The sequence below is a fragment of the Dendronephthya gigantea genome, unplaced genomic scaffold, assembly GCF_004324835.1.
Source record: "Dendronephthya gigantea isolate DGI-Jeju-01 unplaced genomic scaffold, DenGig_1.0 000012F, whole genome shotgun sequence".
In the NCBI taxonomy this organism is placed as follows: domain Eukaryota; kingdom Metazoa; phylum Cnidaria; class Anthozoa; order Malacalcyonacea; family Nephtheidae; genus Dendronephthya; species Dendronephthya gigantea.
Genome location: NW_021163022.1, coordinates 2,226,891 through 2,243,137, shown reverse-complemented (window position 1 = coordinate 2,243,137; position 16,247 = coordinate 2,226,891). Strand labels below are relative to the sequence as shown.

At 36.0% G+C, this 16,247-nt stretch overlaps 1 protein-coding gene and 1 long non-coding RNA gene across 5 annotated transcripts in view; one reads left to right on the top strand and one right to left on the bottom strand.

Annotated features, from left to right (window-relative positions):
* Positions 1–851: 851 nt before the first annotated feature.
* The window catches only part of LOC114518972, a 37,334-nt gene continuing 21,938 nt past the window's right edge, over positions 852–16,247 (bottom strand). The window contains exons 3-8 of one of the 4 annotated variants that reach the window (XR_003686537.1): positions 12,210–12,325; positions 10,651–11,051; positions 5,469–7,228; positions 5,233–5,353; positions 1,612–4,655; positions 852–1,491 (exon numbers count right to left, since the gene is read on the bottom strand). This is a non-coding gene — a long non-coding RNA (uncharacterized LOC114518972). Of the gene's footprint in view, positions 1,492–1,611; positions 4,656–5,232; positions 7,229–10,650; positions 11,052–12,209; positions 12,326–16,247 lie in introns of all 4 variants that reach the window. The other 3 variants (XR_003686539.1, XR_003686536.1, XR_003686538.1) reach the window with 3 other exon arrangements.
* Positions 8,215–16,150, top strand: LOC114518970 (niban-like protein 1). The gene is made up of 14 exons (XM_028539022.1): positions 8,215–8,634; positions 10,251–10,375; positions 10,495–10,623; positions 11,492–11,606; positions 11,999–12,151; positions 12,235–12,347; positions 12,506–12,610; positions 12,815–12,977; positions 13,451–13,533; positions 13,613–13,717; positions 13,880–14,167; positions 14,439–14,546; positions 14,627–14,741; positions 14,942–16,150. Exons 1-14 carry the CDS (start codon positions 8,586–8,588, stop codon positions 15,295–15,297), a joined length of 2,007 nt encoding a protein of 668 aa, XP_028394823.1. The 5' UTR covers positions 8,215–8,585; the 3' UTR covers positions 15,298–16,150.

Sequence of the window (16,247 nt, the reverse complement as noted above, 5' to 3'; positions counted from 1 at the left end):
CGAGAAGGAACAACCACGAACCACGGCCCCAGCTTGGTTCTCTGGGGGACACCAGCTGGGACGTTTCCCCAGGCTGATAAGCAATCGTCGCCAAGTTATACTTACTAGTATCAAGTTTGCTAATCATAATCTAAGTAGACACATCCTTGAAATTCTATATTTGTCTCATAATGTGAATTGGGACTTGAACCCAATGACACCCAAATGTCTCTCTAAAGGGTCACATGAAAAATAGTGGTGTTCGTGAGTGTATACCAAAAAAGATCATGAGAGCTGTGACTAGAAACCAGATAATTTGCTGTTTGGAGAGGAAGGGCAGGAATTTCGCTCCAAATCTTGACAATTTTAGGGTGAACTAGTCAAGACTTGTCTAGTCAGCCAATTCCGAAACGAATCTCTGGTGCAAATAGAAAGTACCCATAAGATTACTAAACTTTTCCTGGTTTTCCATATATATTTTAGAAATGGCCTAAATTGGTGTAAAAGCTTCACAATGTCAATCTTGGAGTAATTTACGGTTATATTACAGGGTTTTTTCTGTGAAAATTAATACAAGTTGCTATAAATTACTATATAGTCATTCACAAGTAGCTATTAATTACGATAAACTAGACTAGCTAGCCTCATAATCGAAACTGTCGTTGCGAAAATCTGCCATGACACCGAAGTTCCATAAACATTGAACATATACTGACGGTAAAACACTATAAGACATAGCTGTGACCCTTTGCATGCCACCATCAAAGGGAAACAAAGTGTTAAAAACGTATTTAAATCACTTTTACCAGCATTGCCAAAGTAAAATTGCTGAATCGTCTTATTTTGATCGAAATTCAAGTGTTAGACTTCCAAGGTATCCCAGTGCTCTTCTTTTCGGTGTACTGACACAAACGACAGGGAAAATTAATGCCGAAATATCAGAAAATTTTAAGATCAAATTCACTGTGAATTCTCATCCTGAGTGACTGTAATGCCTACAATAACCTAGAAGTTTAGATTTAATGTTTAGATTTAACATTAAGTTTGGTTTTAAGATTTATCGGTGATCCTAACCTGGTTTTTTGCGCATCTTAAGTTGAACGTTTATACTGCAAACATTTCAGCCAAAAAGGATGGAATTCACAGTGAAGATCAATGGCCGAAAATATACCATGCATGCATGCATTTTTGCTTGGTGTTGAGCACTGGAATTAAATTGTTACAAACAGTTGCGAAATAAAAAGCTGTGAATTATATACTTTTCACAGTAAAATATGCACCTAATATTATGATATTGTGTACAGCAAATGTCTACACATTTTACCGTCATTTAGGTTCGCCGTTATAATCTAAAACGTCCAGAGTTCTTTCATTATGATGTCGAAGACTTGAAGTGGAAAATACATTGCGTAAAAACCAGGACTCAGGTGGCACGAAAAGGCTTCGAGGAACCGCCGTTTACAAACAACACGCTCACACATTCTGCATCGGAAGAAATTCGCCATGTTGATACTATAAAAAAAATGAATATTTATACCACAACACATCACTACTGCTTCATATAGTGCAAAGTTCATAAAACCGCAAGGGGCCCCCAGTGAGACAAAAATACGTAGATTCAACGATATTTACCGTTTGTTTATGTGTTTCAAATGCCTTTCCAACGAAGACTTCACATCAGCTTCTTGAATAACGTATCCAGCACGAATAGGTCATTCTTTCTCAACCATCTCTTCACGACAATCTCTTTCCTCAGGTCTAGACTAGGCTTTTATCAGTTGGAAGATTCTTCTACTCCAAGTCTTAATGCCGTGGCTCTTATTTCAGCATCGCAGACGTCAATCTGAAAAAGATGTTAGTAACCTTACCTTGAGGCTAAACCTTACCCCTGAAACGAGACAATAGTAATATGACATAGGGAGTTAGAACCTAAAATGGAATGGTTAGTAAGACAATTAACTACTCTAGAAAAGAGACAAAAATAGTATGAAATATGTTAGTACCCTAAATAAGAGAACGGGGCTGTTAGTATTCGCCTAAAAAATGGTGTTAGTATTCTAAAGAAGAAAATGGTGTTAGTATCCTAAATAGGAGAAAATGGTGTTAGTATTCTAAATAAGAGGAAATGTTGTTAGTGTTCTAAAGAAGAAATGTTGTTAGTATTCTAAAAAAGAGAGAATGTTGTTAGTATTCTAAATAAGAGGAAATGGTGTTAGTATTCTAAAAAAGGAAATTTTGGTTAGTATTCTAAAAGTTTCAAGTCAACTATATTTACCGTTTGATGTGTTTCAAACGCCTTTCCAATAAAGACTTCACATCAGCTTCTTGAATAACGGAATACGTATCCAATACGAACAGGTCATTCTTTCTCAACCATCTCTTCACGACAATCTCTTTCCTCATGTCTAGACTAGGCTTTTATCAGTTGGAAGATTCTTCTACTCCAAGTCTTAATGCCGTGGCTCTTATTTCAGCATCGCAGACGTCAATCTGAAAAAGATGTTAGTAACCTTACCTTGAGGCTAATCATCACCCCTGAAACGAGACAATAGTAATATGACATAGGGAGTTAGTAACCTAAAATAGAATGGTTAGTAAGACTATTAACTACTCTAGAAAAGAGACAAAAATAGTATGAAATATGTTAGTACCCTAAATAAGAGAACGGGGCTGTTAGTATTCGCCTAAAAAATGGTGTTAGTATTCTAAAAAAGAGAAAATGTTGTTAGTATTCTAAATAAGAGGAAATGGTGTTAGTATTCTAAAAAAGAAAAATTTGGTTAGTATTCTAAAAGAGAAAATGGTGTTAGTATTCTAAAAAAAATAGGGGTTAGTGTTCTAAAAGAGAAGATGGTGTTAGTTTCCTGAAAAGCGAGTGTTAGTTAAAGTTAGCCACGATCGACGTTTGTGCCATCCATCTTCATAGCTTCAGCATCCTTAAACTACGCTTGTTTTACTTTATATTAACAAGGTTTATGCATATGTCCAGTTGCCTGGATCGTTTGTCTAAATTTTGACTACCCTGAAAAAAAAGGTGCATAACTAACTACCCTAAAATGGAAAGTCCTAGTTATTTCTAGTTACATTTTTGTTTTAAGAAGCCATATTCTATAAATTTATAGATTATGCTTTCTTTTGTAACTACAGTACTTCTATTAACAGCAATTGTTCATTTACAAAGAGTTTTATCACTTACTTGCACAACAAGTTCATTTAAGAACTCTGCTTTACTTACCATATAGCGTATTTTGCTATATTCATAAAAAAATTTGGATTTTTTTTTGTTTTTAACATTTTTTTACTTTTTTTTCCTCCTTTGTCATAAAAGCTTTTGTATCCATCCTTTTCTCTTTTAAAAACGACGATCCCGTTACAATACAATGTTCATGAAGCTAGCAGTATTTCCTATATTTACAAGTTCATGAAGCTAGCAATATTTTATAATTGTGCTTGTATTTACTTTATATTTACAATGTTCATTGACCGAACTTAATTATTCCGCGTTACGAAAATGTGCTTGCATGCATGTATTTACTTTATATTTACAATGTTCATGAAGTTAGCAATATTTCCTATATCCAAAAACCTGTGCTTACATTTACTTCATATTTACAATGTTCATGAAAGTTATCAATATTTTCTATATTCCGCAATTTATGGGGCCCAACCCTTTATGCCTGTATTATAACCGCTTATTGTACGTTTGACCGAACTTAATTCCGCGTTATGAAAATGTGCTTGTATTTACTTTATATTTACAATGTTCATGAAGTTAGCAATATTTCCTATATCCAAAAACCGTTGCTGGTATTTACTTCATATTTACAATGTTCATCAAAGTTATAGTAATATTTTCTATATTCCGCAATTTATGGGGCCCAACCCTTTATGCCTGTATCATATAACCGCTTGTGACCGAACTAATTCCGCGAAATGCTCGCCAACACAGCAATACTGCAAGTTATATAGTAGGTATAAAAAGTCCGGATAGTGCAAAGTTTGTCAAAAATTCCTAAGGGGCCCCCAAATACAAATAAGACACAAACTTTGAAAGCCAGGTCATCTACTTCGTAGTCGCACTGTAATCGTCGAATCTTTGCATTGCGTCGTCGTGCGGTCGTCGTGCGGTGACCCTTTTTCGTCGGCGATATTTAATCCTCAATCCTTGCATGGCGTTGGTGCTGGCCATCATGGTGCGGTTGTCGTTCGGTGATCGTTCTTCGTCGGCAATATTTAATCCTCATTTTTTGCATGGCGTAGCTGTTGGTAGTCGTCGTTCGGAGATCGTTTTTCGTGGGCAATATTTAATCCGCATTCTCTGCATGGCGTAGCTGTTGGTAGTCGTCGTTCGGAGATCGTTTTTCGTATGCAATAGTTATTCTTCGTTTTTTGTATGCTGTTCGGTCGTCGTTTTTATATAGGAACGATCGTCACTCTGAATTGACGTGAGTCTCTTTGGCTCAGACGACACCTTACGACTCGCTTAATTCGGACCTCGTGTTCGAGAGCTGTTTTAAAGTCAGTTCAAAATCCTGCATCAAATTCGATTGTAACCCCAATTATTTTGAGGACAAAGCAGTATCGTCTGTGCGTAATTGCCCCCATATTGTTAGAATTGGTCTGGTTAAGTCAGTCGCTAAGATGAATTCACAGAAGTTCACGTCTGATGTGCAAACCTACAAAAAGAAATAGCCATGCATGTTTAGCCCTTAATACGAATTTTTCTTTCTGAAATGATATACGACGTAGAAAGCTATCAATGCATGCTAATTATTTTATTCCGTAATATTCGCCTCCGACACTTGGTCTGCAGATGAACTGAAAGGCTCCCTGAGATTAACTATGCATTTTTAATCCGTATTTCATTTCGGTATACATTTTACAATCTATATCAATCCTGGCTAATTCTTAAAAGTTTTTAAATCATTTCTTGTATATCGTCTTTAGGTGTGGACAGTCTACGCTTTTACGTCCTTACGGCCTTACGCGTGTACAAACGAACGCTGCTTCGGGCAGTCAATTTCACAAGTAGCTATAACATTTTCAATTTTTGATAATGCAAAGGTCTTCCCGGCCAAATTGCCGTACATAGTCTAGTTTCATGTTCTATCAGATAGGTTTTGACTCGTGCTTGTTTCATTTTGTCTGAAAAATCTTACTTGAATCTGGTTTAAAGGAGAATATTACGGAACGACATGGCTCAAATCAGTTTTTAAGTTGGATAAAACCATCAACAACTTAAAGCATACTTACATCAATAAATTAGCGGAGAAGTCCTTTTATTGAGATTCCTGGAGGCGATCTCGAATGGCTGTTCAATTTTTAAGTCATCTTAACGAGCAGCTCCGCTGTCAGATTTCTAGCAAGCAATTGTCTATTAAAAGAAACGTAAATTGCATGAATATTAGGAGTAATCTTCGATAAAGTATAACAGGACCAGCATTAGCTTCTACACCTAAACTAAAACTAACAGAAGAGAGAATACTCACCAGTTGATTTTGAGAGGTTTCCCTGGAGAAGCGAGATTGCTTTTTTCGAACCCTTCACAACTCGCATTTCGAAAACATCTTGTTCTTGCGATAACGTATTCTTGTCAAGTGTTTGAATCAGTTTTAGTCTAGATTTTCATTGCATGGGTGGGGAATCTGGAAATGCGTGTAATTCATTGGCTAAACAGTATCATCGGATCAAATGAACGCAGGTGATTGGTTGGATATTTTCAATTCACCAATCGACGGAGTGAAGTCAACTCGAGGCCATCAATATTACGGTGTGGAGCGCAGCATTTGAAACAATAGGTAATGAGAGATCTGGAATGATTATCTATTGTTCCTAATGCACTCGTCTCATAATTGAAGCGCAACGCTTAAAAAAGCCTTACTCAGTCGCGCCAATTGCACACAATTTAAATAAACCATTGCATGAAACCATTGAATATAATGTAATTAACAATTCCTATATCACCAGCTACTATGATTATGAGCTTATTACGCTAGTCATGCCAGCTTTTCACTTGTCAAGGAAAACTTGTGTACGATTTTTAATGTTCTGCATATTTAAGTGGTTGCTTTTTTTTTGGGACACCCTGTATATCAAAACAGCTATATCAAAATCGGCAGACTAAAATTGTACTACAAAAATCGCGTCGTGTACGCCAAGTTGTGTCATGCAAGGCAATCTTGCTCGTGGGATTACTGTGATTACGCCCATGTTATATTACTGGACACTGCATGGTGAAATACAAGGATTGCTTTATTTCTGCAGTTATGCCTGCCGCGTTGCATGCATGTATAGCCTAGAAGTACTTTATAACGCCATGCAGTGATGCGATGCGATGTTTTTTATTTGTGGCGCTTCCACTTTCACATCCCTTGTTATTACTCTTTGACTCTAACAATTACGCATTGCTTTTCAAGAAGAAATGCAAAAAAAATCCTTTTCAAGCCAAGTTATACTAGGGCCTAGACAGGCCTAGACAGAACATTATAGGCTTTTAGAGCTATATGTATAGCTCAAGCCTACGAAAGTACAACAGGCATGCAGGGGCGCTGAAACGATGTAAAAGGGTCAGTTTGGTGCAGGGCCGTCGCTAAAAGCTTAATTGGGGGGAGGGGGGTATATATTCATATATTCATGTTCGTACGACAGTAGAAACTATAGCTAAATCAGTCGGGTATTAGAGGAATATGCATCCCCCCCATGCAATTAAGCTTCTAACGACGGTTCTGGTTTGGTGAAAGGGCACTCTTGTAGCCGCGCATATACTACAGAATCGGTTTGAATTTCGTTGTATTGTGTTTTATTGTGTTATAATTGCACTTTTACTTAAGATAGAGAATGTATATACTCCCTTTAAACTGATGGTAAAAAAATATTAGTGAATATTTAGTATAACCTGCATGGACGATCAACTTGACAAATGACAAACATTTGACTAGCCCTCCGAGTGGAAATAATTTACTTTATAACGTCAACTAAGATGTCATCCAGTAACACAATCTACACTATATATTTTATATACTTTTATAAATCTATTTTTACAGTTAGCACTTTGCTATATCCTCACCAGACCAGAGAATGGGGTGATGAAAAGAAGAAAGGCACAATATATCGCGTTGTTTTTAAAGAAAGTTTCACCAGCACCAGCCAATAATCATATCGATAATATTGATAACGGTTTTTTTGACTGTTTTTCTTGACTATGCGCATCCAACGTTTTCAACACCCGGCCGAGGAAGTTCTTGCGGATCTTAATTGAAAAGTAATAAAAAATTATGTCGATATAAAGCAATAATGTCAATATTAATCTCACTTTATACCTACGTTTTTCACATTTCATAAAAGGGCAAATATTTATTACTGTGTTTGTGTAAAGCAATAAAATCGATATATACCTTGTTGTACAATCAGGATATTCATTGATAGAAGTTCTTTTTAGTTGTAAATATAATTATATAAACATAGTCTATTTCATGCAGGCATAACATTTATTGTGACAGGGATACTGTTCTCCACTGCTTTGCCGGCTGAATATTTTTTTGTCTGAGCTAGAGTGCTAGGTCTAGGACTTCATGCAACTGCCACTCAGCAGTGGGTTTGAACACAGAGGAGATATGGAATCAATCTCTCCTCTGCGTTTGGAGTTCAAATTTTATGAAGAAAATATACGTTGTCAGACTGCTGGGCCAGATGGGGAATTGTACTTTTCAATCTGCGAAAATATTTCTGTTTCCTGCTTTGTACAAAGCAAGTACAGTGTACACAGACAGTAAAACAAAAGCCTTGCATCTTGCAATAAGCTTTGTTCAGAGTTGCCACCTGATAGAACCCGTAGACGACTTGAAACTAAGAGTCTTATTAAGTTTTTAGGATCTTTATTTTTTTAAACTTCAGCCGTAGTTCGCATCAGATTATACTAATCCACTCCATCATTATATTATCATCTTTGATCGCTTGCAGTTGCAACTACGTCTACCGGTCTACGCGTAGCAAAACTGATATAATACAAGTTTTCTAACCTGGCACCATACAGTTCAATGCCTGGCACACGATATATTTCTCGCTTTTCTACCTAGTACGGTAGTACCCTAGGTAGCCCAAAGGTATTTGTGTTTTAATTATTATAATACAATTATAGCAATTGGTGTTTACGTCACAGACCGCGATATTAAACTGGATGGACGCTTTAGATTAAAACACAAATACCTTTGGGCTACCTAGGGTAGTACCGTGGAAACTGAAACAGAATATCAGCATATTAAATTAATCAGCCTATAAATGACCAACCTCGTACCCAGGGTCCCCGCGTTTAATAAATGACATATAATTATAGCACAGATCATACATATGCAAATTATGTATATATAAATCGGAAGTTTCATAATACAAGCCGGTATTTTTGTCAGCAGAAGTATCATATTCCACGTACGGAAATAGTTGTTTGGCCTTTTCCCAAAGCGATGTGAAATATAAACAAACGCCGCAAATGACAAGATGATTTTGCGGTGCAAAGATTAGCACGCTGGGAAGAGGCTAAAATTATGTAAGAACAAATACAAATGTGCAAGGTTGCATTTCGGCAGTTCATTTTCTAAACTAGATTATAAATGGGGAACATTATTCCTGTCGATAGTCGTAAACGTCAAGAGATAGAAGGTAAGACGAAGCGGCAATTTTGTTGTTTTTCTCTATATTATAAATAATACGGCAAGATCATGTTTCGTTTCATTCTATCAATGTAACCTTTGTTAATCTATTGTAAATACGTTTTATAAATAATTCAGAAAAGTTCTAGTCAGTTACTATTCTTTGTCTTTAATTGGAATATGTTTTAACGTTGGCTTTGCCCGGACCTATCTAGGGAAACTCCCACGAATTTACGAATGCTGACATCGTGATTTCGACTTGTCAGGCTTAGAAATATTCGTCCCGTATTTTTAAAGAACTGAAATTCACTATTTATGTATATGTATACAATAATTGTGTGCCGCAAAGGTTACTTCATGAATAAAATTATTTTTAAAATATGGGAAGTATTGGGTTACAAAACTATTATGCACCTTCGATTGTTTGTACAAGAAAAAATATCTTTTATGCGTGGATCCTATGACATTTAAGTCAGAATAACATGAAAAATACGTTTTTGGTGACCTTGACTTCAAAATTAATTTCCTGTATTAGAAATGGGCAAATGGCCTTATCTTGCAAGAAATTATTGCAAAACTGAAGTGCTTCTCTTACAATTTGGAATCAAATATCAGATACCTCCTTTACCTATTGTTCAAAATGACCTTTACCATTATGTGTCAATCGAAAATAAGGCACACCTATTATATTGTTCCTAGCTACAAGCTATAGGGAGGTCTTGTTTGCCTACCATTGTATATTGCACATGAACAATCACATGTCTGACCATAGCCCTGTCCACATGACATGCCCAACAACACATGACATAAAAAACACATGGAAGCTATCACTGATAATTTCTTTTCCCATGCTTTTATGGGGAAAATATTCATAATCATGAACATTTTTATAAGAGTAAACTTATTGCTCTATGTTACAGAACAATTTTATGCATATGAATTATATGTACAATATCAGGTGATTGAAGCTGTAACATAGATAAAGAAGTAACCATATCATATAAATGAGTTGATATTGACAGTTAAAACTTGTGAGAAATCTAATTTCTTCCTCAAATTTCATCTATTGTATCATGCTGTATGATGTGCATGCTTTCTTCAAAATTAATGACTAAACATTTTCAGCTGTTGAGTTCAAAGTACATTTAGTTCCCTAATGTCTCATACCAGCATGAAATAATTGAAGCATGCTGATAACATAATTATTAAAGTGCGTTTTGGTGCAGAGTTTAAGAGCTTATACACAAATTTTAACTCTCCAATGCAATTAGAATAAAATGATAAAAATGTGCGACATATTAATATCAATAATAATATTGACAATTAATTGTTTTTATAAAGAGAAGAACATGCGTATAGGTATGCTAAAAATAGAAAAATTCTATTAGTGGAATGTTTTTAAAATTTACACCCACACAAACTAAACAAGCACATGTTATTTTACTTATTTACCTAATTTCTGCAGGAAATTGGGTAACACAACATACTATAGGGAATACATTATTCATTGCAGAGTGCAGACTTGGGACATTGCTGTGTTTAAATGTGTATTTTTTTACAACTTTAAGAATCCTTTGCTGTCCTTACATGGAATAATCTGATTGATTTCATATCATATTGTACTAGATTTGGCAAATTCTATGCTAGAGATCTTTGCCGCAGAATACAGAACCATATATGGCTGTGAAGTTCTTACATCTTATGAAAAAAGTGATGAACAAAAGTTTCCATTTTCTCTCAAATTTTGTCCAGTAAGTTCGAGTTAACTATGAGAATCAAACATTCAAACTTAGATATAAACAGGAGTGGAGCGGTCTAGCTGTATTGGTTTAGCACAGCAGAAATACTGATTAATAACATTATTTTACAGTGGGAAAGAATAAATTACCCAATAAAGAAGGGTTACCTTACAAAACAAGGGGTTATACGAAAAAGTTGGAAGAAAAGATACTTTGTGGTTCAACCAAACTATTTGGTCGATTACTACGAAAATGAAGAGGTACTACAGGAAGAGGTCACCACTAACCTTATAAATACTATTTACCAAACATCTCGTTTCTGGGCGTTTGTTATAAATACTGCAAAACAGTAGAGGCGGGAACCCCGGGATTGCTTTGCGCGAACGCCGTCGCACTGTGACGTCTTCACGACAGTCACACTGCATTAAACTTGAAAAGAACATTCTTTCAGTTTAATGTCAAAGTGTGATAATTTTATCATTAGACTGATTCACCCATTGCGTCACGGTCGGAAATGACCCTTCTACTTACCGATTGTCGGAAATTACCGGAAAATGTTGTTCCTGGTTGATGAAACAGTGTAGTGCTGTGCGCTGCCCCCCACGAACAACTGGTTGCAGCAACTTGTATTGCTCCAGCAACAACAACTGGTTGCAGCAACTTGTATTGCCTCAGCGTGTTGTTGCAACTTGATAACAGAATATTGTCCAATATAAATTGTATAATCACGTCGTATCAAGTGTTGTGGTATAATAACATTGCATTTCATGCAGAGTTATTAAAAAACGCTGTCACGATGCTCCTAGGTTATGTTTAAATGACGTCATAATATGCTTAGTGAACTGGCTTATGTGCATAAAAAAATGACCTTTTACATTTCAATTATACTAAATCTGATGCTGATGATGCCAATATTCGTCACATTTTGACTAATTTCGTTAAGACGAAGCCTTTCAGCCTTTCTTGCCGACCGGCAATTCATAATTCCCTTTTCAAACGAAGGAGCTAGGGTGCGGTGTTTAAACCATAAGGACGGCTTAGAGTAGTCTTGTAGGCTAAACGTTTAATAAATCTAATCCCAAATTTCTTCTAGTACTAGAGAGAGTGATTATGTAATTTTTAATGCAGGCATATGACAAAGACTTGAAGCCAAAAGGAACGATAAATCCATCTGGTTACCGAACGGTCAGTAATCTTGGAGATGAACTGGCAAGGAGGCAGAAAGACTTAGCAAACATGTTAGGTATTGTAATTCCGTTGACTATTGACAAACCTCAAGCAACTGCAATGGCCATTTATTATAACAAATTATTTTGGAAAATTTAGCTTGATCACGGTGGGAATCGAACCTGCGACCTTAGCTTTACTAGTCCTTATGCGCTTCCAACCTGGGCTATTACTAGTCAAGACAGTTCAAATATGTGAGATCTCAGAAATTAATTGATTAATCTATAGCCTTGTCCAGCTGGTTACTTCAACTTGCATAGTTGGTTACTCAGGCTAGCACCATGACATTATCAATTCACCTAAGTCACACACACAATTATCTTAATATTTTTTCGTCCACAAATCAGACCATTGTGGAATATCATTTCATATACAACGAATACAACGAATTGATTTGTTTTAATTTAGGTGTTGATCAACAGGACTCTCCAGAGAAGTTTCCAAACCATACATTCGGTGTTGTTCATGATGCATCAAGGTCTTATTACATCCATGCAGAAAGTGAAGAGGAAAAAATGGAATGGGTCCAAATGTTTCAGCTTTGTTGTGCGTGTGTCAAAGGTAGTTTGGTTTAGTTCACCGAATCATGCTAAGAATTTGTGTGAAATACATTTCTTACCTTGTTCCTTTCTTTTGTTATGCAGGATTTAACATCAGTGACCCAATCTGTCAGTCAACGTTTAACAGAGCCATTTCTAAAACTTTGATAACCTACGGTAGTCCAGAGCACCACAGCTATAAAGGACCAGAAGAAAAGGTTAGTTCAGGCGTTTTTCCTCTAGATCTTGAGCAAAAAACTTGACATTACTGCCTTTACTGGTTACGAAAGCATGACGCATGTTGTACTGAGCCGGTGACTTGAAAACTAGAACGAAACATAGTTAAGTGAAACTACCAACTATGAATGTGTTTCAGGTGATCTGTAATATGGTTACAACTGAAATTGATAGAAGATTTATGGCTGGAATATGTGATAATGGAAAAGGAAGCTTTGCTGCAAAGATTAAAATAAGAGAACAAGTATGCTATTTCCTAATCTTTTGCCCAGTGTGAACTGAAGTTGAAAGCCTTGTCGAGCAAGTGAGAAATGAACTACATCTCTTCATTCCGATCACAGGCCCAAGATTATCCCATTTTTTAGTTGGCATGTACAATGCTTTTAATTTCAATACGTTTAATGCCAATACCGTATTTATTAATATGCCAAATTATTCATGTGTATAGGTTTTAAAAGATGTGGATGCGTCAGTTCTGAACCTCGTAACGTCATTGTGGAAGAATCTCAAAGAAGATACGGTCAAAATTCAGTTAGAAGTTGAAACATTAATACGTGAAAAAGATCGGGAGATTGCTGCTGTTAGGCGGAAAGTGGAATGGGATATGAATGGTACTTAGGACACCTGCACTGATTTCGTATTAGCAAACTAATCCTAAAAAGTTAATCACATTTTTATCCTAACAATTAACAAACCCCTAAAATCCTAGCAAAAATTTCAATCGTAATCAAATACCAAATCCTCCGGTCGTATAGCTCTAAAAATCAAAATTGTATACTTTTTTATTCACTATTCTTAATCTTTACAATTTTTCTTTCGATCCTTCGCCCATACTTGCATACTAAATCAGCAGAGAGATAAAATAGTATATCCATACCAACTCTGAACCTTGAGTTATGATTTAAGAACGTCTTATGGTCTCTGGTCAAGATTGAAGATACTCGCTGATCCTAAGCCAAACTACATGTACTGTTGCTAAACTTAAACTACGTGCATTTTCAGAAACTTAATGTGATTATGAAATATCTCAGTATAATGTATACGACTTGCAGTAATTTAATTGTTTCTTGTTGGTTCTCCCTAGGAAAAACTGAAATGTTTCTTAAGGACGCTTTAGCAGATGTGAAATCATATTCCCAGCGAGTGTTTCCAATTTTGGAAAATTCGGTAGGTAATTTAAAGTCAGGAAGAGACTTTCCACTCTAGAATTACGCACTTTTTAATTGATGATTATTTTCTAAAATAGATGTTCGATGCTTTGTGTGAAGTACGAAATATCTACCAGAGAAGCGTTGTCGAAATCGGCGTCGACGTTGAACAACGCGAAGAGGTTGAAATACCGATCCAAATGGTAAGATGAATACTTCATGTTCTCTCTTGTATCATAGATCAGGACTTGGTACATGTTCTTGGACGAACTATCAGAGGCTTTTTTATAAGAAAATTTGACTCTTTTTTTCTTTGCCTATGGTACAAAGGCATCGTTTAATTATTTGTAATTATTTACATATAGTATATTGATTCGCTGGATATGTTGGCTAGAACACCTTCAGAGATACAAACAGCTTATAAATTACTTGATTCCATGGAGAAAGAGCTAACATCCGCTCAACATGATCTTAAGACGTTTGATGTTGCCACAATAATGCTGCAGGCACAAGAGAGACTCAGGCATGTCATGGATGCCTTGGTCAATACATTCCAAAAAAGATTCCTAGAAGAATCTTGTGGTGTAGAGGGAAATCAAAAACACAAACAGCTGCGCTCTCTGATTGAAGAAATCGATGATGAAGTTGCAAATGTATGGGACTTGTACATTAATTTTTCCTATTTGTAAGAGCTACAGCCTTCAGGGCTTAAGATGAAAGTAAGCACAGGCCACCAGAACCAAGACAGATCATGTACACTATTGCGTTTAAAAAACCTCCAGTGAAAAAGTGAATAGAAAAGACTTGTATTGAAGGAGTGCAGTAATTATTCTTTGTAAGCAGTATGATAATAACGCGAGAATGTTCCTCCCAAAAAGGGAGGAAAATCTTGTCCTGAAACACGTGTTATTTTGAATATTTCAGAACTTTGAAAACGACTTGAGAGAAGTGATTTACAGTTTCAACATGAAAACTCTAAAGATGCTGTTTATTCCATACATACATAACAATATAGATGAAAATTGCAAAAAGGTAAGAATCTTGTAGCCATGATGATATATGATCGTGTTGGTGTTCCTAAATTATCCTTATATGTATCTGTCTTTACAAAGCTGGTGGAGTCAGCCGACGTCAGTGTTATCCCCGACCATTTGACAATTGTTATCAATAGAAGAAATGAATACAAGCGTCTAGTTGAAAAATCTGTTGAAGAACTTTTAAAGCAAGGTAACGAGTTTTCTTGTTACTGAAGATGCATGCATTTCATGCACGCGTCACTAAGTCATGTCAATTGGGCTTTAAATTACATCATATCTGGAATCATAATTTACGTCTGGAAATTCAAGGTTTAGTTTGTTGTTGTCGATAGTGTACTCACTGCTGCATCTGACATCCCATCTGTTATTATCATCGAATTTTTCTTCCAGTAATGAACACGAAAGACGAAGCCAAACAACGTTCCTTCAAAAAAAGTTTACGAAACAGCCGTCGTAAAACCTTTCCAACATTCAGCAGTCGACAAACAAAATTCCAAGATGCATCAAATGATCGCATGCGGAAGACAACACTTCCTGCGACTAAAATAAATGGCGTATTTAAAAGTCATGATAGGAAAGCTTCATTGACTAATCTTTTCGCATGCCTGCCAATTCAGCCGACACAGTTCCGAGATTCCGGCGTGTATGACGTCATTGAAGCTCCGCAAAGTTCTGAAGATAACATGCAAGAGATCACGTTAACGTTAACGCGAGGAAGTGTTCCTGCCTTTGGATCGAAAACGTAACCGATAGTTTTGGAAAGTTATCATAGGTTAGTTTTGAAAACGCGATTTTCATAAACTCCACCAGACTGTAATTATTACACGGATTCACAGTAGACATTCCTAATGGTAAACATTCGTATATTTATAAGACTGATAAGGCTTTTTTAAGAGACGCTTCCAATTGATCGTTCATTTGTAGCAACATTTTGGTGACCAGAGCTGTTTTTACAATTCACTTGACAGCAAGGCTTAACGCATAAACGGAGAACTGGGTACGAGAATGGGAGAATCCCTGCAATATAATGAGGCACTAAAAGATTGAGACCTTTAGCTTAACGTTTACGGCAAACGCCAAACTGGTAATAAACTATAAGGACTAGGTTCGCACGGGAAAATATTTCTTTCCGACCGACTCGAATTCGTCCGGTTCACGCGGTGAAAGCGTTTAAGATTTGACCGGATCTAAAATCCGTGTTTCTGGAACGTTTTTTTGAATTTTGAGCCTAGGTACCGGACGAATTGAGCACAGGCGTGAATTCGAGCGCTCTGGTGGCAACCTAAATGATTCACAAATACGAGTTAATAGGTGCGGCTCTATTTTGAACCCAGTAAAAACATGTAATGGTATAGAAACCTGTAGCATTGGATTTAGACTTCTTAAAAGAAAATATTGAATACAAATATAATTATATATTGGGTAAGAATATAAAAGGTAAATATTGGATAAATTTTACACGTTGTATGATAAATATTTTATAAGAAAATTACTAGAAGTAGAATACTTTTTCTAGCCGATATTATTATGTAATCTGGTTATTTATTTTAAATGTCCTTACATCCACAGCAGCTTATATAATATGTAATTAAGGATGTGTTCATATGCATTGATCAAATAAAGTTTTTCTATAAACGAAAAGGCTGCAAAAAAATTAATTTTTCTATTATAAAATCTATTTAACGACTCCGCTAGT

Bases quoted from the DNA above. Each gene is read 5' to 3' on its own strand.
- LOC114518970 (XM_028539022.1), top strand. From the start codon at position 8,586: ATGGGGAACATTATTCCTGTCGATAGTCGTAAACGTCAAGAGATAGAA. The intron at 8,635-10,250 runs GTAAGACGAAGC...ATATTGTACTAG, and splicing joins TAAACGTCAAGAGATAGAAG to ATTTGGCAAATTCTATGCTA. The intron at 13,718-13,879 runs GTAAGATGAATA...ATTTACATATAG, and splicing joins TTGAAATACCGATCCAAATG to TATATTGATTCGCTGGATAT.